The 21,535-nt window shown below is 42.0% G+C and overlaps 2 protein-coding genes across 5 annotated transcripts in view; both read left to right on the top strand.

The window, feature by feature from the left end:
- Positions 1–919: 919 nt before the first annotated feature.
- akap10 (A kinase (PRKA) anchor protein 10) lies at positions 920–15,239 on the top strand. Its single transcript, XM_042432171.1, has 15 exons — positions 920–1,281; positions 4,200–4,247; positions 4,756–4,941; positions 9,114–9,599; positions 10,029–10,127; positions 10,230–10,314; positions 10,492–10,615; positions 11,026–11,162; positions 11,472–11,616; positions 12,068–12,235; positions 12,445–12,554; positions 12,962–13,044; positions 13,618–13,670; positions 13,837–13,929; positions 14,023–15,239. Exons 1-15 carry the CDS (start codon positions 1,260–1,262, stop codon positions 14,026–14,028), a joined length of 1,845 nt encoding a protein of 614 aa, XP_042288105.1. The 5' UTR covers positions 920–1,259; the 3' UTR covers positions 14,029–15,239.
- A 1,436-nt stretch (positions 15,240–16,675) lies between these two features.
- LOC121909600 (transmembrane protein 211) overlaps positions 16,676–21,535 on the top strand; it is a 93,375-nt gene continuing 88,515 nt past the window's right edge. The window contains exons 1-2 of one of the 4 annotated variants that reach the window (XM_042430090.1): positions 16,676–17,776; positions 17,859–18,228. In XM_042430090.1, the coding sequence (XP_042286024.1) occupies positions 17,739–17,776; positions 17,859–18,228 (408 nt within the window). In that variant the 5' untranslated portion in view covers positions 16,676–17,738. Of the gene's footprint in view, positions 18,229–21,535 lie in introns of all 4 variants that reach the window. The other 3 variants (XM_042430091.1, XM_042430088.1, XM_042430089.1) reach the window with 3 other exon arrangements.

Genomic DNA, 21,535 nt, shown 5'->3' with positions numbered 1-21,535 from the left:
CAAAATACATTTTTAAAACATACCAAATTTTAAAAAGGTTTCAGGCGATTACAATAGGTTATAGTAAATAAAATATTGTATTGTGGTTACATTAAATGTAATTGGGAAAACAGTATCACAGTTTGTCACTGTTATGATGGAAACCTTTGGATTTTACAGTCATGGTTATTGAAAAATGTCCCAAGATGTACATTTAAGCAAAACATAAATGTGAAAAATGAATTATTATGATAGAATGGATGAAGGATTGCTTTATATATATTTTTTCAATTGCACATGGAAAAAAAATATATCATTGTTGTCATTGTTGACAACATAGACATAGACATTTAATAGTTTAACCGCTTTGTTGTTTCCTGGGGAAGAGAATGTACAGTTTGGTTTCATTAATGGAAGTAGGTGGTATTGGACAATATAATAATTACTATCAATCCATCCATCCATCTATCTATCTATCTATCTATCTATCTATCTATCTATCTATCTATCTATCTATCTATCTATCTATCTATCTGTAGTAGATGATAATGGGAATGGAGCATTTTTATAATATGGTGTAAATAAAAAGTGTGTCAAAGTCAAAAAAGTCTCTCTCTCTCTCTCTCTCTCTCTCTCTCTCTCTCTCTCTCTCTCTCTCTCTCTCTCTCTCTCACTGCTTCTCAAATTCAAATTTGCTTTATCAACGGCAAAGCATCAAGAGTTGATGAAACAAAATAACATTAGCATAACATTAAGATTGACATGTATTAATCATATACAGTATATCTATGTATCTATGTGTATATATAGTATATTCTATGCATGTATTTGTGTGTGTGTGTGTGTGTGTGTTTGTACATATAATACATATTGGGCAGCAAGATATGCCCTGTCTCCTTCTCCTGGGAGTATTTTTAATTATGAGAGGTCATTAAGCTCTTTGAAATGTGAAATTTTAGAGTTGAACTTGCATGTTTTCTCTCTCTCTAGATGACCGTGTGCAAACACCGCCCTCTGCTGACCCGAGCAGGTAACACATCATTTCCCACAATGCTGCTGCCGCACCAGCCCGGAAGTAAGACGTTTATTGACAACATGGCCGCTGAATTGGGTCTGGATTTGGAGAAAATAGGAATTTGACAGCACTCACCGGGGCTGCAGCAGTAACCCGTCTCCCAGCTCAGGAGTGCACGGAACAGATGCGTGTGAATGAAGGGAGCCGTGAACCCACGGGATGGTGTCAGTGAGCTGAGGAAACGTTTCAGAGTGTGAAACCCGTCATGTCGTTTTTCAAGAGGAAAGGTGAGGACGCTGCAACGTCAACGGCAGCTAGCAGCAGAGATACTCGGCGGAGGAGGAGAGATTGAGGGTACTCCTCGAAAAGATGTGACTAATATGTGGCCGAGACTGCGGCTGCTAGTTAATTAGACAGAGACAGGGATGCCGTGGTGTTTGTGGAAATGAGCTGTCCCGCCGCCGCTGCTGCTCACCGCAGTAACACGGCTAGCTTAGCGGTGGCCTCACTGTCCTCCTACCCGATCAGACGTTAACCAGGGCGGCATTAAACACACCGCAGAGCATACACATTAGTACGTAGACCTGAAAATAGTGCTTCTTCATGGTCAAAAGTCTCTTATTTGTGATAGCTAACACTTGACACAAATGTCGAGCTGTGCTACGGCGGCTAGCTTTATCAAGGCGTTTCTCATACATACAGCCTCAATGAGCAAGAAATATGAAAAAGATAAAAACAGTCCGTTATGTCTGAGTCAGAGTTGATGGTTATCATGAAGGAAATGTGCGTTGTTAGTCCTCATTAAGAGCCCTTAGCCGAAATGTTAAGCATCAACTTCTAAGAAAGAGGAGCGGATATGAATCGGACTTGTCCATTAGCTATTAGATAGACATAAACATCATGACCAGGCATTATTTCAGGCCAACCCTCCTATAGTTTTGGCCACCAAGTGAAAGAATAGCCACTGCATGACGCAAAAATTGTGCCCTTGACACAGGGAAATTTGTTATCCAGTTTACTATTGCTCATGTCCTTAAATGGTCCTTACTCACCTGCACAAAGCCTCACTGACTCTACCTGTTTGCTGTGCTGCTCCAGTTACACCCATTTACTAAATGATGAGGGACAATAATGACTTCCAATATATCAGTCCTGCAATAACTCCTACTTTTCATGAAGGTTGTAATGTTCAGTTTTTGTTCGGAGTGTTTTAGAGAGGTGTTGATTCAATTTCATGGTCATTCTGAAGGCTGTAGTTTCATTATACTGTGAGGTTTTTCTAATATTTTGTCCACGTTTGTGTACTTCATTAGGGTAGACTATTAAAACACCTGTCAGTATATTGTAAGACAGTTTTAACAAAAACTAAACATGACAGTCTTCATGAATGTAGGATGTATTGCAGACCTGTTGAATTAGGCTGCATTTGTTTGAGCTACTGTAGGTGTACCAAATAAACTGGAAACTGAGTGTATTTAAAGAAGCAGCAATACATTTACTCACTAAATCATCCCAGTTAGATTACAAGAGACATTTTCACTGAGCCTTGCTTTGATAAAAGGGACAGTAAGGAGAGCCAGTGATTGTGAAATGGATTTCAACTGAAAAGTCTGCTCGTGTTTCATTCAGGAAATCAGCACAGTATCTTCACTGTCTAATCTGGCCTGCAGTTGTTCATCTTAAAGAGTGAGATTAGTGGTCAAAGCAGCTGACACAGCACATCTTCAAAATTAGGAAATGTTGCAAGAGTGCGCTTATAACGCTCTAAAGTAGGATTCAGGACTGACAGGAAGTGGGTGTGTTCTCGGGGATAGGCATGGTTGCAATGTCGTCAGTCAAATCTGTTTGCCACAAGTGAACATATTTTCATTATTACAATGCTTTTAATCTTAATATCTTCAGGTTGGTCATTCAAAGGTCATTGTTGTTTCCTTTAGTTATCTTGATCAGGAAGTAATCCATACAAGTTTTCCTTTATCAGTTTTAGCCACCTGTTGTTCAGTTAAGCATTTGTTTGTTTATAATGGGCCCATACAAAATTTCTTCCCATCTGTCTTTGTGCTAAAGCGCTGAGATTAAGCTCCTCCTTTTTTTTTAAATTCATTTTTATGTCCAAAAGTGAAAGTGTTGTTTGTTTTTTAGAACATCTAGAAAATCAATTGCATCAAGCCATATTGGTTGTTTGAGTTTTTATTTAGAGCAAAGAGACCGATGCTTCAGTTTAGTACTGCAAAGTTTTTTTTTGGAGCTCAGACTTTTTCACAACTCTTTCCTGTGCCTATCAGTGCCAACCAACTCTGACTTTTGGCTGACACATGCATTCACAAACATCTGTCCAAAATGTCTCTCTGAAAGATTATCTTCTGTACCATTTGCCCAAGTCTTACGGTCCATTATGTAATGTCATTGCTTGAAATTGATACTCGGCCTAACTGGTCTTTGCAGCAACAACCTAATCTGAAGATATGAATGTTGAGTCACTCTGATCATGTCTGCCAGTGTGCATTCATTCTACTGTAGTCTGTGTGTTTCCTTTTTTAATTTGACAGTTGGCCACAGAGGTTAGGAGCGGCGTCAAATATTTGTCTTGTTGAATAATTTTACAGTAGATCACAAAATTCTAGCTCACCCACTTGGTTGGCCTGTTTGCCATCTGAAGTTAGGATATTGTTTACTTTTTTTTTCTTTTTTTTTTAATAGAAAAGCAGCAACTCCAGCTGTCTCACAGTCAACTCCACTCAGCTGAAGGAAAAATCTATCTTTAAACTTCTGATGAACCAAGGTCACAAATCTTGTGAGGGGCTCTTAATGCCGATGTCAAGTATGAAAGCCCTCTCAGTTCTGCTTACTATATGGTGTGCAGGACTGAGAGTGCTTTCACATATCAGAACACAACTTCCCTATTTATCTCCTTCTTCATCAGCAGCAGCATGGAAGCAGGTCCGCAGTAAATGACGTGTTTACATAGCATAGTTATTCAGGGTTGCTTGTACAGTATATCAGTTTCCTGACTATGCCTTTATCTAACTAGATAGTACTTTCCAGTCAGTGACACCACAAGAACCTTTCCCCTGACTCCACAATCACTCTTGTGTATGATTTTTTTTTTTTTTTTTTTTAAACTTGCTGGTCTCACCCTGTATTGTGAATGAAAATGCTGTACGCCTCTCCAGTTACAACACTGCTCTCATCTTTCTCCCCGCAGCTAAAAGCAAAGAACCTGAGAGAGTGACAGATGCTAAAGTCAACAGAGGTGAGTTCATCTTTACCTCTGTGATGTTATGAAAGTGTCATACAGTGTTGTTGAATTTGGAAATGTTTTGTTTCATAGAATCATTTAAAATTGTATGAAAACACTACAGACCTAGTAGATAATGTTTAATGATATCTGTGATGTATTTGCTGACTTTTGGCTTATATATGTTCTTGTATCTGTGTGTACTCAAGACTGAAATTAACATTACAAGGTAGTGATTCTTGCTTAATTTGGCTTATGTTTAATCATCACTGGTTACATTGTCACAAGGACCCACATTTTGCCCTTCAGCTATTAAGTGAAAGACAGAGCACACAGTCAAATGAACACTGAGCGAGTCTGTCTTCTCAAACATGTCTCGCACCCCTGAGGCATCTGTACACAATGTGTGAGCTCTTTCAAAGACAGTTATTTCACTTTAAAAAAAGACCTTTTCATATAAGTCACCCTGATGTTGTACATTCAAGCCACTCAGGAATTTGACGTTATTGTACTTCGCTCACAGCTCCAGTCAGCCCTCACTCTCCATCACTAGGACTAAGGAACCACCATGCCATCCAGGAAGCTGCGGGGCCCAGCCACGTGGCCATTAACGCCATCTCCGCCAACATGGACTCCTTCGCTCGAGGTCGCACTGCCATCCTCAAGAAGCAGCCGAGCCACATGGAGGCTGCGCACTTCGGCGATCTTGGTACAGAGTTCACGTGTTGTACACTGTTTTTAGTGATAACATACAGAGGCCAAATCAAACATTTCACCATTTAGATTTGGGGTGTTTGTATAAATGTAACTGCAGAGTTTGTGTTGTAGATGGAAAACCAGCATTTTGTTTTTTTTCAAATGGTTGAAATTCAAAATACAGGTTTTACCTCAGTGGTTAGTGCAAGTATTTAAGAAAACTTCATTAGTTTATACTTATTTGTTGTCTTATGATTATCACCTTAAATTTCCGGTAATTTTGCTTAGATTTGGTATAAAGTATAGAAATAAAAATGACAGCATGTATGAAGGGTCTGCCAAATAATAAAAGCTTGACATACTCAGGCAAATGAAATAAATGAGAAGTAAATGAAAATGATCAAAAATGAACAAATGTTTGCAATAAAATTTGCATAAACCATATGGAGATAATTAGGTTTCTCATAGTAGCATACTGTAGCTACAGTATGCGTGAGTGTGACAGTTGCATCACTGAAATGGCTTAAACAACCCACTGTCTTGTGCAAGGGGGAAAACACTTCATTAACCCTATAAGGCACTCACATGACACGAGCACCCAGACCTTCAGCAACACGCAGTCCGTCTTCACGCGTAGTCACACGATGAAGAAACAGCTCCTCCCTTTTTTTAATCTAAAATTAGATTGTGTGTTTGTGCGCAGGGTGCCGTGATATGAGGCAGCGAACGTGTAGAATGACTGACATGTTGAGTGACAGCAGTGGCAGGAACTGTACGAGCAAGTTGTCCAGAGAATAGCAGGGTTGAGTCAGACAGAGGTGGAGGAACCTGTGCCACAGGCCGGACAACAAAATCTGAATGAAACACATTGGGTGCCGATGATTTGTGGGCTGCAGAGATTCAATAGGAGGAGGAGAAAGGAAGAGCGTCAGTGAGGAGGAAGGTGTCAGTGTCAGTGTCAGTGTCAGTTTGTAGGCAGTCGTGGCAGTTAATCCTAGAGCAGGTGGTGAAAGCCGTACCGTCCTCAGAGCTAGTGGGACTTAAACATTCACAGGTTAGTAACCTGTAGGAATTGAGTGGCAGCATGAACCACAATGTTGGACATGATTTTATGATTTCTCTCGTCTCCTTTGATCGTGGTTGAAAGAGTATAGAGTAGATGAATCAGAATCAGATTTATTGCCAAGCAAGTTTGCACATTCAAGGAATTTATCTTGGTGTTGTGCACAATAATCAAAAAATAGAAGACAAGAGAAAAAAAGTATATACAAAATGAGATAAATACAATTACCACAAAAGACAGGTGGTATACATATATAAATACAATTTTACAATAAAGAATAAGTAGAAATATACTGTATGTGAAGAGAGCTGTTGAGTTTGGAATGTGCAAATGTTCACAGTATAAGCAGTTTAGGTAATCTGCAAGTGTAATGATACAAATACAAACGGTTGTGTTAATGTAATGCACCATGTTAGATGTGATGAGTTCACAGATGTACAATATAAGATAATAGATTTCACATTAATATGATGTGCAGTCACTGTGAGTGGGAGACCAGCTGTAGTTGGGGAGGAACTGTTCTTGTGATATGAGGTTTTTGGTCAGGATAGACCTCAGCTTCTTGCCGTAGGGGGATGTTTGAAAAAGTTTATGTCCGGGTCTTGTTGATGAGGCCAGCTGCAGTCGGGAAGAACCTGTTCTTGTGGTGTGAAGTTTTGGTCAAGATAGACTACAGTCTCTTGCTTGAGGGGAGTGTTTAGAAAAGGTTTTATGTCCTGGGTGGGAGGGGTCGGCCATGACCTGCTCGCCTCAGTGTCCTGGAGGCGTGCAGATCCTAGAGGGACAGCAGGTTTTAGCCATTCACCCTCTCAGCAGAGCGAATGATACACTGCAGTCTGCCCTTGTCCTTGGCAGTGGCAGCAGCGTACCAGATGGTGATGGAGGAGGTGAGGATGGATTCATTGATGGTGGTGTAGAAGTGCACCACCATCGGCTTTGGCATGTTGAACGATTTCAGCTGCCACAGGAAGTACATCCTCTGCTGAGCCTTCTTGGTGAGGGAGCTGATGTTCAGTTCTCACTTGAGGTCCCGGCTGATGATGGTGACCAGGTAGCGGAGGGACACCACCGTGTCGACTAGGCAGTCACACGGGGTGATGGAGGTGGGTGGGACTGGGCTCTTTCTGAAATCCACGACCATCTCCACTGTCTTTAAAGCGTTGAGCTCCAAGTTGTTTTTGCTGCACCAGGACACCAGATGGTCAATCTCCCGCCTGTAGGCGGACTCATCCCCACCAGAAATGAGCCTAATGAGGGTGGTGTCATGTGAAAACGTCAGGAGCTTGACTGACTGGTGACTGGAGGTGCAGCTGTTTGTATACATGGAGAAGAGCAGAGAGGAAAGGATGCAGTCTTGAGGGGAACCGGTGTTGATGGTCCTGGACAGGAAGTTGTTGATCCACCTGCAGGTGGAGTCGGGCATGTGCAGCTGGGAGAGCTTGTCCTGCAGCAGAGCTGGGATGATGGTGTTAAAGGCAGAGCTGAAATCCACAAACAGGATCCTGGTGTAGGTTCCTGCAGAGTCCAGGTGCTGGAGGATGAAGTGGAGGGCCAGGTTTACTGCATCATCCACAGACCTGTTGTCTCCAGGAGTGGGTCGGTGATGGTTTTAAGGTGGGACAGTACAAGACGCAGATGTGAGGAGGCACTGCAGATTTTGAGTGGCTTTGAAAAGATATGCAAATGAGGCTGGTGTTTTTGATGATGTGATGCAGACACAGATGCTGCGCTGGTTGTTGTGATTTAAACAGCTTTCAGTGTCAAGGTGGCCTTGACTGTGTGATCTTCAGGAATGTGAAGAGGCAGATAGATAAACAACTCGCTGGGTGACACCTCTTGAATTTTATCAAGATTCAAAGCTTCAAAGAGCAAACATAACATCACGAAGCTTCTGCCCACATCTCACTCGAACTGCAGATGATGTGCTCAGATTTCATAATCAAGCAAGTGTCGGGTTTGTAGTCAATGAACACGCTGCCTCGTTTATTTTGCTTTCTGGGTGTGTGTGTGTTTGTAGTAGCTGTCCCCCAGGATGGCGGATGTTATTCAAACAGACAGTCTCTATTTGACACATTGTAAAGTCAAATACTTCTCTACAGGAATCTGATTACAATACATTCCATGTCACCGTCTGAGAGCTCAGACGTAGCTGGAGTTTGAGTCTGGTGTGATTTGACTGCCAAAGGTTGCAGGAGTGTCCACCGCTGGCCACTTCATATACGCATGAATGACAGGATGGACACGAGACACAAAGCATGATTCTGAAAAATTTCTTTGGGTTAAATCATCCGTGAAATTACATAGTCTAAGGCCACGTTCAGACGGAGTGCTGGAAATTCACGTCTTCAAAACAAATATCCAGGAGTTTAAATTCAGCTCACAACAGCCTTCAGTCTGGACTAAATTTTCAGTTGAAATGGGAAGGTTGAACACAGAAAATCCACCATTTACCTTTCACTACATCTTCCAACTTCCATCAATAAAGTACACAATTTTTCTTCTTCAAGTATGAAAATTGAAAGCTGTACATTAAAGAAAATGTAGTGCTCAGTCTGGTTTTAAAGTGGAACTATTCTGTTTCTAATCTGTGCCTATTTTTGCCTGTGTCATATGAATGCAGAGGGTTTTGGCTTAAGTTTATATAGTGTCTGTAATAATATTCGAGCTGTCTGGACACTTGGATTACTGATACTTGTATGGATCGTTACTGTAAATGTATATGCTTCAGTGATCTCAGCCTTGCACACAGGAATTTATATTATCTGTCCACAAGACCCTACAATTCATAAATTATCTTAGATATCAGTGTTCTTGTTTCCCACTGTGTAATGACAGGTTTCTTTTTCAGTCAGCATAAGTACTTGATAATTAATGCACTCTTTTAAATTGAGATAAATTACATTGAATTGCACTGCAGCAGATTTGTAAAGCATCACATATCAGGATTGTCTTATGTTGCTAGAAATACACTGTTGACACTGTTTTGGTTGAGATAGTTGTACTTGAATGCAATTTATAACAAAGTGAAACATATTAATAAAGTCTATAATGTGTCTCTCTGAAACCTATAGTTACCTCTGCTAAGTTTATTGCTCTGTTTTGTTTGTATTTGTATGTTCCAGGTCATTCCAGTGTAAACTATCAGCCCCAGGAGACCCGCTCTCGGCTGTCCAAGACGGTAGACCATGTCCTTCGGGACAACGTGGCGATGCCCCACTACATGCATTTCATGGAACTACAGGGTGCCGACCACCTGGTTCGGTTCTGGTTGGAGGCTGAGAGTTTCCGCTCCACTAGCTGGTCCCGGGTCCGAGCACACAGCCTCAATTCTGTCAAACACAGCTCCTTGGCCGAGCCCGTCCCTGCTTCTGAAGGTGGCTCGGAGCTCTCAGGGCTCGCCCAACACACACCCAACGCCCTCACCCGGGACTGTAGCAGTGAAGGCACTACAGTGCAGTCAGAGCAGCGGGACTCCTCCAACACAGAAGCAGGCCAGAGACCCGGCACCCCTCGAGCAGAAACCCCCAGCAGGCAGCCACCGTCCAGGACAGGGACTCCCTACAAGTCAAACAGCACCCTGCGAGACCTCTCAGACAAACTCATGAAAAGTGAGTCAGCTTTACACACGTCTTTCTCTTTATATTTCTCTAATTGTTTATGTTTTTCCACATACTGTACTCAGTGGGCCACCGCTGCCAAGTCGAATTAGGACATTTTAAATTCAGAAAGTGAATTTTCATTACACTGATGGAGAACGATTATGAAAAGCAGCTTTAATGACTGTTAAATCTGAAGTAAGTACTTTGTACTCTAGTGGCCCCAGTGGGCAACTAGATTGTTGAAATCTTTGAAAGTTTAAAGATCTTCGTGCAGAGAGATTGTTTGGGGATGATGGGGAGAAACTTTTTTTAGCTACTGTTTCATTTCCCTCCACTTTGTGATTCAGAATTATCTTTTGCAGCTTTAAAACAACTGGAGAGAGAAACTACCTATCTTGTAGCATCACTAGATTATCAGCTATTTTTGTGTTTTTTCAGGTATAGAGAAAGATGCAGTTACCATCTTCACTAAGTACATCTCTCCAGACGCTATGAGGCCTATCCCCATCACAGAACAGATCAGAAACGACATAGTTGGTAAGACGCATATCAGTGTAATGTAAACATTATGGTCTGTTTTGTTGCATTTTTACCAAAGCCCGACTGATTTGAGTTAATTCCTGTGTTTCCTCTGTGTAGCTAAGATATGTGGAGAGGACGGCATGGTGGACCCAAACTGCTTTGTTATTGCACAGGTGGTAGTCTTCTCCATCATGGAGCAACAGTGAGTTTCTATCTGTTCGTTTTCTAGAAGAGTTAATAGTCACACAGAAAGGTTTTCCCCCTGTTGCCATATTTTGACATTTAAGATTAAAGTGTCTCCGCTGTCCTTTGTCGTTTTACCACCTTGACATCCACTTTAGCGGCTGCATTCACCTCCCACTTGCTCTTTCATTCCCAGGCACTTCAGTGAATTCCTGCGGAGCCATCATTTCTGTAAATACCAGATTGAAGTGTTGACTAGTGGTTCCGTGTTCCTAGCTGACATCTTGTTCTGTGAGTCAGCTCTCTTCTACTTCTCTGAGGTGAGTGGGCCCAGTGGTTCCCAAAACATTGTTTTACACTGTTACTGTTAAACAGTTTTTGCTCCTGTCACAGACAATCTTTTCCTCCTCTTGACTCCTTACTATACACTTGTCCTCTCTTGCCACTGCTGCAAGAGGTTCTGTGGGAATGAACAGTGACAGTTAGTTTGCATATTTATCTATCTATCCTAGAGGGAAACTCCACTGTCACAGCATCAATAAACTCAGGACACAGTAACAAACACAAACAACTTGTGAATGCTCTCTTTACAATCTTCTAGCCTGTTGATATATTTATATGATAAAGGGGTGATAATTATGTTAATTTGACAGAGTTAGTACACATACAGTGAATCATGACAGACACTTTCAGTTGATTTGTTCCATCTTCTGTATCTCCGTCCCTGCAGTACATGGAAAAGGAGGAGGCGATGAATGTATTGCAGTTCTGGCTGGCGGCAGACAACTTCCAGAACCAGCTTGCAGCTAAAAAGGGCCAGTATGATGGTCAGGAGGCCCAAAATGATGCCATGATCCTATACGATAAGTAGGTTTTCATGGTGCTGCTTTGCTGTGCTGTTGTGCTCAGAGATACCAGTTGTTTTTGTCAAAGGGATGGGGTTTGACTTGTAACTGTTCAGTGTTTACAGTGATGCTGTTTCCTGTATTAAATGTCATTTTCTTAGAATTACTGAAGGTCATATGGATTCGCTCTATTGTGCCTCATTTCAAGTCACAAATTTTTCAGTAAAGCTATTGTGGTTTTTTCTGAACCAGAAGTAGTATTGTAGGTACTGATTGAAATCAATATAAGTACCCTCATCTGAACTCCTTCATTGCTCTGTTTCCTTTCCAGGTATTTCTCACTCCAGGCCACCAACCCTCTGGGCTTTGGCGACTCTGTGCGGATGGAGATAGAGTCGAATATCTGCCGAGAGGGAGGCCCTCTCCCCGACTGTTTCACCACTCCACTCAGACAGGCCTGGACAACCATGGAGAAGGTCAGATTCTCTAAAAGCCACCCACCAAGGACTCCATTATTTTCAATATGGGTTTTCTCTTCTGTTCTTTCACTACGTGAGGAAATATGGAATATGCAGCTACATAAACAAAAGCAACCTAAACAAAGAAATACAAAGCCTTGAGTTCAGTTTCATTGTCCAGCAAAGTAGGAGAAAATTGTGATATTTTAAGATTGTGGTTAAATGGCGCTTTTGTCTGTACTCCATGAACTTCTTTCTTGAATTTAATTGAAAGGTTTTGTACTGTAAGTCACTGACAACTTGTCCTGTTACACCACTGACAAATGCACCTGCTTTAAGTTAATGAAATAGAAGTTGAACACTGTTGTTAGCACATAAAGGTCAGTAACAAACTTTTTAACTTGTACCTAGAAATATATCAGAGAGCTCATTATTTTCTAAGAGTTCACCCTGTCTTGTGTTTGCGCAGGTCTACATGCCAGGCTTCCTGTCTAGTAACCTTTACTACAAATACCTGAGTGACCTCATCAACTCAGTGCGTGCGGATGAGTTTGTAAATGTCAGCACTCCGGGTCAGGGTGGGCCTGCGGACAACGACCGTCCAAGTTCAAATGCCAGCGAGGGCTCTCAAACTCAGGTGACCCAAACCTTAACCCACATCTTCAGCCCCCGCGGGGGTGTTCTTCTGTCTGCTGACATTTAGACCTGTTCTGCCTCATTAGATGAATTATGAAGATATTTTTGTTAATGCCAAAGGGTCGTGATCATTTAGTTGTATTCCTAGAGAAAAAAATGATGTTACTTGTAATGCTGCCAAACATTCAGTTCATGGTATCTTCACTACAGCATGGTGTCAAAAAGGCAGCGATAAAGATCCTGAAAAACTTTGATGAGGCGATAACGGTGGACGTTGCCAGTCTGGACCCCGAGTCCCTGTACCAGAGGCCATATGCTGGGTGAGTGTTGCATATCTAATTAGGCTTTACACTAGTTAAATCACCTAATTTATTTTTTGCTAATTTACCTCAAGTTCCCTTCTTGTCTTTTACTTTTATGTTGCTCTCCTTTTAAGTTTCTTTGATTTTCAGACTGCTGTTTGGATTTAATGCTCCCTCGTAAAGTGTTTTCATGAGTGTACTTTAAAAAACAGAATTCAAGAGAAGGATCATACTGACAGACAAAGCTATAATATGTCAGATTTGATTTTTTTTCCCCATAGAAATGTCAGTTATTGAATGGATACACACAGCTGTACAGGGATATGTACATGCCTGTGTACGTGTGTGTGTGCACCTGAGGCTCACTTTTGTCCCATTTGCTCTGTCTGCTCTTTTCATTGGTCTCCTCTCCTCTGTCTGCTCAGAAGGATGACGTTTGGGAAGGTGAATGAGCTGGGCCAGTTTATCAGGGAGGCAGAGCCAGAGCCGGATGTGAAGAAATCCAAAGGCATGATACACTCCCACTTTTTTCTCCCCTCTGCCTGTTAGACTCTCTCTGTCTTAGTATTCTGTCTTTGCCCTCACTCTGTCATATTTTATCTCATTCTCCTTGCAGTAAAAAACATCTAGCTTGTGGCTGTTTCCATTCTCCTAACAGCTCATAGCCTTCTGAAATATTTAAGAGCATTCCCTTAAAAAAACAGCATCCACTACTCTTAGATTTCAGGAACACAAAATGACATAAAATATCTTAATTTATCATGTCTTTGAGTGTTTTCTCAAGGACTACAACAGAGTCCCAGACATGTTGACTGTAGAATAACTAGCACGAACATCGACTCTCATTCAGTACCGTTAACTGCCTGCTAAGAAATTATTATTCACATTTCAAAAGCAGAATCTAACAAATCACTAAATATGTCAGGGTTATCTCACCTTGAGTTAATTTTGAGAGCACTTTCCCAGAGAAAGCCAGATTAGCCTGTAGCTTGTGGCAGTGTATTCAGGTCAGTTTATGATGTCTGCTTAACAGATGTCGTCTCTTTTTGTCTCACTCCGTCTTCTCTCTCTCTTCATTTAGGTTCCATGTTTTCTCAAGCCATGAAGAAGTGGGTCCAAGGCAACTCAGATGAGGTGAGACTACAAAATGTTAAAATGCTCATAAATGATTCAGTGGTCTGAGGCTCATGAGTGGCATGTAATCAAATCCACTTTGCGGATGACGTATGATTTATTAAATAATCTAATGAAAAGCCCGTGATGAATTAAAGTTGTTTGTGCTGTGACTCTTGCTTTCAAGGCCCAGGAGGAGATGGCATGGCAGATTGCCAAGATGATTGTCAACGACGTTGTTCACCAGTCAAACCACGACAGCCCTGGCAAGTCCACCAAGGTATAAACTCTCAGTCAGTTGTCTGTTTCCTGTGCAGCGATGTGTGAAATGACTACAGTTCTTTTCTAAGTGTTTTCTTTTGTATGTTTGCAGTTATGACCCCGCTGAGGAACCAAAGGACCGTCACTCCCTGCAGACGCCGGCCAAGCTTGTGACAAACTGTACACAGGGTTCACCCTGCAATGAACTGCATTACTCTGAGAACGAACAAGGCATTTTATCACCTCCCCAACCACCGTGTGTGTGTGCGTGTATGTATTTGTGCATGTGTGTGTGTGAGCGCGCGTGTGTGAGGCTGTGAGCTTGGGTGAGTAGTTGTTAACGCATGGGCTAGTGGAAAACTTGAAATACATCATTGTTCCAATCTTCCAACTCCATAACACTATAAAGGTACACATGTCGTCGCCCAAAGCAAAGTCAAGTAAAGTAAAGCAAAGCAAAGCGCATCATCTTGAGGTCACTTCTCAACTCCTGAGGAAGGAAACATTCAACATGACACTGGCACGAAGAGGCAGCATGTCAGTCAAGACCATTACTGCGTTGCTGTAGCCATACTGTTGAAAAATGTCTTATCTCGGACCTATGGAGGATGTCACAAAGACTGAATTACCCCCTGATGACACACCTCCCCACACCTTTTATAACCATTCCTTGTTTTTAGATGAAATTCTCTCCTAAGGGTCAGCCACTTCAGGCTTAAGCAGATGAAAATCATCGGTTTGGAGTGTCGTACAGTTTTTGCATATGCTTCCCTCATGCCTGGAGTTGTTTTGTCTGCTATTCACTGATGTAAGCTGTCCTACTCTGGACAATTACGTACTGTAGAACATCTGCAAATGTGACAATGAAACAGAGAAGGATCTTATTCTGTTCTCGGACTGGCCGACTTCCTATAGGAACCTCCCGGCACCTTTATAAAGCTTAGAAGAAGAAATACTCCCTAATGAACCGAACTGCTCCAATTGTGATGGAAAACTCCAATCTCCATGTTCTATATATATATATATATAGTATATATATGTAGATTTCTGGTTTACCCCATATATTAATGTTAGTCCTTTTTTAATGGTGGTTTTTTTTTTGTATGCATCACTGAATCAAGCGTCAGTGATGGCTAGACTGGTCAACTGGATAGTGTGCTCAGTGAATTAAACTTTTTTTAATTTCTTTTGAGCCTTACCAAGATGTGGAAAAGAACCAGAAAAGAGTTTTGGTACTATGTACCACTAATGTTTTCTGACATGTATGTGTACTTAATCTATAATATATTTAAATTGTGTTTGATTTAAATACATATATTATGAAATGTTTTTGTCTGTGCTCTTTTTAAAAACAAAAACATATTGTAGCTGAAGTGCTGGTGTAATACTGCAAGCTGTGGTTATTTTTTTGATACAGTTAAATGTATTATGTTTACAGGCAGACTGACTTGAAAACAGTGTTATAGTTCAAACGTGGGGAGAGTAGTGACCCCAGTACTGACAGCTTTAGGGTGGACAATCATCACCCTTCACCAGGCGGGGGCAGTGTTGATTGCAGTGCTTATGTTAAAGCAAAACAAAAGACGCCCACTGATGAGACTGTATATGATTTCTAACATTAAGAATACAACTTAAGTTATGTCTACTTTTTTCTAACAATAAGGCTACTCTTGGAGTAAGTCTACATGTCCAGAAAATCCACAAATTGTAAAATATAATTGAAGTCAAATGGCTCAAAGTTGGCCCTATGAATGCATTTTTAGAGGAGTCATTGTTGTCTCTCACTGTGTGTGAACAATTAATGGTACAACAGCTCTATATCTACTCTGTAAATACCCCAGCACAGTTTACAGCTAAATAGATTTAATTTACAGCTAATTTGTTAATTGTATGTATTTTCTCCTGGATAACACTAATCTACTAAAGCTAATTAGAGTGCCACATATAGCTGTGTGAAATTCATTTCACAGCATGCTTGCTACTTGCTGCTACACCAGCTGACTGTGGTTTCCAGACTGAGGACACCTGTACATGCAGAGTCTGTCCACCTAAATATAAACTGACAGTCCCTGTCTTGAGTTCTGATTGGCTGGTATAATAATTGACCTACACACACTTGTAACTGCAACTTCTATTGTACATTTACATGCTATGAGGTATTTTGTTTGGGCAGAAAATACAATTTAATTGAGATTAAAAATGTTAAATTAATATTTTAATTCACTGTTTTTATCACAACGATGTGTCTTTATGAAATCAGTTAACATTGTGCATTAACAAAGTGCAGTGTGAATTTGGACAAACACCTGCTCTGTCAAGTGAGAAGGAGGCAGTGTAGGAAAATACTGGAAATGAAGTTTTTTACCTTCACAATAGAAGTAATGTTGTTAAACAAGGGGGTCATAGAGGATTTCCTGCCACAGCTCTAACAGAAACATGTAGTGTACCCAAACAGACTGAATTTAACTATCGACATGTACAGTCTGGTTCCCTTAATCCTCAAACATGTCACATTATGAGTTGACTTTGTGTTGTTGTGGTTGTGTGACAAAAACCTGTCGGTCTACCTGGATGTTTACATCCACTTCTCCAAAAGATCAACTTGTTTGAACTTGTTGATACACTTGAATGTAATATATTAACACACCAAACTAGATTATTTCACATGATCCATCAATTCATTTTTGATGCATTTTGTTTTTCCATAAGCTCAAGTTAGGCAGGTTTTCATTAAATATATCTTGAAGCAATTATCTTATCAGGCTCTAACCTGTCCTACCAACAAAGAGCTGGAATGATCTAATTGGACTTTAGTGTTACAAAATATTTAACATACAGTTTTGTCTCTTTTGTTGTTGTGAAATATTCAAACCCAACACTCCATGCTCTTTAATTGCCGTGCAATTACATTAGATGGAAATATTCTACATGTGCATCATTTTACAACCTTTCACCCCAAATTCAGCTCGACATATTTGGTGTCTTTGGAAATGCTGGGACCTCCATGAGAATTTACAACAAATTTCTGTGGGTTTGAGTCAAGTCTGGTTGGACACAGTATGAGTTTGTCTCAACTGACCCACCAGAGGGCTGCTGCTTATTATGTAGGAACACAGTGAAGTTTCCACAATCCCTGTTGTGACCCACATCTCCCACTTTCTTCTGCCCCACATACTGCACTGAATGATGGCAATAACTGACCCAACCAATATTTCAGCTGACTGAACCTCAGCCTCCACAGAAGCAGATGAGAGCCTCATCAGGGGGGGTGGCGCTGGACCACATCTGGACCACATTTTGTCCCCATAAGTGCAGCTGTTGTTGCTGTTGATAATATAATTGTAATTGAGACATTTCTATGAAAATATGAATAATATTCTAACATTATTCCTTGATTTGCTGTGAAGGCTGACTGCACCGTCTCTCTCTCTGGATTTCACTTTGAAAATCAAATCCGGAAATGTGGTCTTTCTAACCCCAGTGAGCTTGACGCTGTCCAGACGCACTCTTTCTGAAACGCAAAGTGCGTTGCTGTCTGTGTTGAGGCAGAGCAAGTACCTTCAGAGGAGCAAAAGGCAGACAGCGGTACAGGGAGATGTTTCTGTCTGTGTTTCTGGCTCTGAATGAACCTGCTCCTCCACCTGCACCGGCATGTCAACTGCGCAACCAGTTTTGGGTGTGACAAACATCTTGCGCGCGTGTGTGTCAGATTTGGGCATTTTTCCAGCCTGAGTGGACGCGCGGATGACTTGACTTTATTGTATCATCATCACTCCAGCTGCTGATGTGTTTTGGACGTTTTCTTAGTGTTTTCTCTTTGCTGACCAGATGTTCTGGACACACACGCGCAGGGCTGCGGATGTCCAGTGATTATTATTATTATTATTACTATTATTATTTGCTGATGTAGTGTTGGTCAGGGGCTGAAGTTGAAGTCTGCTCTTGAAGGTGTGAGCTCCAAATGCATTCGCTCCTGGGCCGGGAGAAGAAAGAAGAAGAAGCCGGGTTTGGGATCGATCTGGGTCTGTCTCCGGGCTTTCTGCCCCAAGCTGCCACGATGTTCAGCTGTGTGGGCTGCTTCTGGGTGCTCCTCTCCTCCGCTCTGGTCGCCGTCTGCAGCTTCAGTTTCATATCTCCTGCCTGGATTGTTAAAGACCAGCTGAGGAACAACCACCAGCACCAGCATCACAACAACAACAAGGACTCCGTGAGCTTCGGCTTGCTGTGGCACTGCTCGGAGTCTCTGGATCACATGTACCGATGCTACACCTTCGGGGGACTGGGTAAATTTGCAGAGATCCCCTCCAGCTCCTGGCAGGTAAGCGTGCACACCCATGTCCGACACATGTGGATGGATGTGAGCATGTGGGTGGGTAATGCATGGCAGGCTGTGTGGCATCACAGGATCCAGGAGAGAACTGGGAGCAGGGCAGCGATCTTTAAGGAGTATCTTACAGCAAAAATGAACAAATCTGAGCATCCAGACTCAAGCCTAATTACTGCTACTGATGATTTTACGAAATCAAGAGAATTACACCTCATTGAAGAAAATGTCTCTTGATTTAAGATATTTGATCAAACAAGATGATTTGTGTCCATAATAAATCATTAATCTAAAAAAAAACACCACATGTTTAACTTATAATGGTAGTTTAAATGACTTGTTATAATGTACATTTCCCAATATCTACTCATCCATCAGCCTCATAAGTTGTTTTTTGGGTTTTTTTTGTAAATTCTGGGCTCAGATGAAAAAAGTGACCCTGCCATTCAGGTGAACTGACATCTCATGATGGAACTCTGTACTCGGTCACATGCTGTAGGCCTACATACACGCTGCACACGCCATATGTGTCACAGTAACTTGAATGACGCTACAACATTATTACTGTGGCTCTGATGCTCCTCCTGAGTCAGTTTCTTTGAGGAAAAAAAAAAACACATTTGGGGTGATGCAGAAGAAATTACTGATCTGGGGGTGTATCATACAGAGCAGCATCTGCAGCGCAGCATGGCAGACACTCATCAAAGCTGCTAAAGTGGCACTAGGTTGGCAGGCTGCTCACTGATCGGGGCTCCCTACTAAGCAGAAATTTCATTTTGGTCTCTTCTTGTCAAATTGAACCCATTTAGCAAATGCACGAGTGGCTGTTTTCCTACCCAATGCAGTCTCCCCACATACGGTGTAAACAGCTGCACGGTTATATCCAGCAACAAACATCCTCACAAATGTCTGTGGGCCAGTGTGGATCTGTTTGAGACTTAAAAAAAAGTTTGGAAAAGACTGCTTTGTTATCAAATCAGATTGTTTCCCAGTGCCAGAGTTAGAAATACAATAGGCCTTGTTAGGAGATTGTATCTGGGACGCTTACTGCTCATGCAAGTGGTGGAATAATTTATTTCATTATTACAGGAAGGCTTTTTGGACCCCCAAGCTTGGCAACCCCCACTAAAAGTCTAAAAAAAAAAAAAAAACCTGCTACAGAATACCAGCCACCTCTGGAGTTACTGTATGATTTATGTATGAGGGGGAATTAGCATTTGAAAGGGAGATATTAATAAGTGGCTGCTTGGGTGATTGTAGCAAGTATCTGCAAAGAGGGAAGAATGCAACGCCTGGGATTCTTTTCACAGGGAAACACAGGTGTTGAAACTGCAGAGACAGATAGAGAGCAAACACAACAGAGACTTGGTCCTCTGTATGTATCTTTCATCTCATTCACATTCAAATATCAGCTACTGTGTGTCCTTCACTGAATCAAAGTTTTGCTGCGCTGTGTTTAAGGCTCATTTGGCTAAAATCAGCAGTCACTTTGCCAGTTGTCAGTAAGTCAATTAGCGAGTCTTCCAGTTATGAAGCTTTCCTGCCAGTGTGTTAGTGAACGCCTGGCTGATGGAGCTGCTTCTCTGCGCAGGGCTACACGTGTTATTACGGCGGTGAACCCGAGCGCACGATCCTGCTCCCACAGCCATTAATAAAGGTGAAGGGGCCATTAAGTTTTCATCAGAGCCACTTTATTACTCCACCACTCCTCGCTGATGTGCACATCATTTTGCTGATGCCTTCCATTTTCAACTTGTCAACAACCTGCCCGCACACAGAAACACAAATCTGTGTGTGTATGTGATAAATACACAGACGCAAGCCCCAGAAGCCATTAGTTCCACTCTGTGTTTGTGTTGGAGTAGAAGAAGACAACTATTAACTGTATATTGAGCTCCATCAGAGTGGAAGGGTGTGTGCTCTTGGCTCACTCTGAAGAGTCAAGCTGAGCTCTTGTTGATGCTGTGTGAGTGAACCAGAGAAGGACAGGACAGGACAGAGGAGGAGGAGGCTCCCAGAGAGACTGCCCTACTTGTGCTGGAGTTTCTGTGGGGTTTTCTGTTGCTACTCCATGTTGTCAAAAGCTTTTCCTTGGAACGCGCTGCTTTCCAGTGCTGCTGGCGCTTAGAAGCCCAGTGCTGTGAGCCGTCGCCAGGCTGGCAGGGACGGTTTAAGTTCAGCTACTGAAAACTGTTTCTTCTACATAGTGGTTTTCCATATAAATTATTCCTCGTCGCGTGTTTCTTCATATCACACTGCTGGGGTCGGGTGATGTAGAGTAGCGGCAGTGTGTGAGCGTGTTTGCGTACGTTTAATGTAAGTGTGTAGAAGTCAGTGGAAGTGTGAAAGCGTGTGTGCTGCGGTGGTGCACGCCAGGTTGGACGTGTCATTGGAGGAGCTGTATTGTGAGCTGCTGCTAGGTAAAGTGTGAAGGAGGAGGAGGAGGGCGCCTGCCAGAAAACATTTTCACCTTAACTTGTTAAGAGCTTATGTGCTTCCAGCTGCTCCACAGCACTAAACACTGGAACTGGATTAGCTCGGCCTCTGTAGTAACCAGCCAACAGCTCAGACACTACAACTGTGTGTGTGTGTGTGTGTGTGTGTGTGTGTGTGTGTGTGTGTGTGTGTGTGTGTGTGTGTCTGGGCAAAGAGGTGCTGTGTCTGGGTGCTTTTGGATTGTTCTGTATGTGTTTTCTGTCTCTGCTGTGCTGTGTGTGTTTGGGCTTCTCATACAGCATGTGCCCACTGCATGTCAAGGTCGTCTTGTAGCCTAAATGAGTGGTGGCCGAGCTCCAGGAACACTGATTGGAAAATGTCTGAGTTTGTCCTCATCTTTTGTCGGTCTGTGCAGGAAATGGCAGCATGTCAAGGCGGAGATTCTGGGCTGTGAAAAAGGGATGTGATTGGCTTCCATTGAAATCCTTTAACACACTAGACAAAACAATCGGCCCATGTTGTCTCTTCCACGTGCCAAGAAGATGAATTATAGACGTTACTGGAGATGTTTTACCATGCCTAATTGCCAGCTACCTATGAAGAACACTTACTGGTGCATAAACCCTGCTAGATGCTCTAAATGTCATTTCACCACTCAGTGAGCCAGAACTAGTTTTAAGTAGACAGATAACTCATCTAATGAAATTCACATGTGATTCCTTTGTCTGGCTGCTAGTCAGCATTTGTCTTTGCCTTCCTTCATTTAATGTTAATACCAAGAGATGGTTACACTGTGAAAATAAATGTTAACGGGAAAAAGGATGTTACAGCTGTATTTTTAGTCTGTTGTTTGCGTGTGAGGATT

The sequence above is a fragment of the Thunnus maccoyii genome, chromosome 13, assembly GCF_910596095.1.
Source record: "Thunnus maccoyii chromosome 13, fThuMac1.1, whole genome shotgun sequence".
NCBI lineage: Eukaryota > Metazoa > Chordata > Actinopteri > Scombriformes > Scombridae > Thunnus > Thunnus maccoyii.
This window is presented reverse-complemented; position numbering and strand designations above follow the sequence as displayed.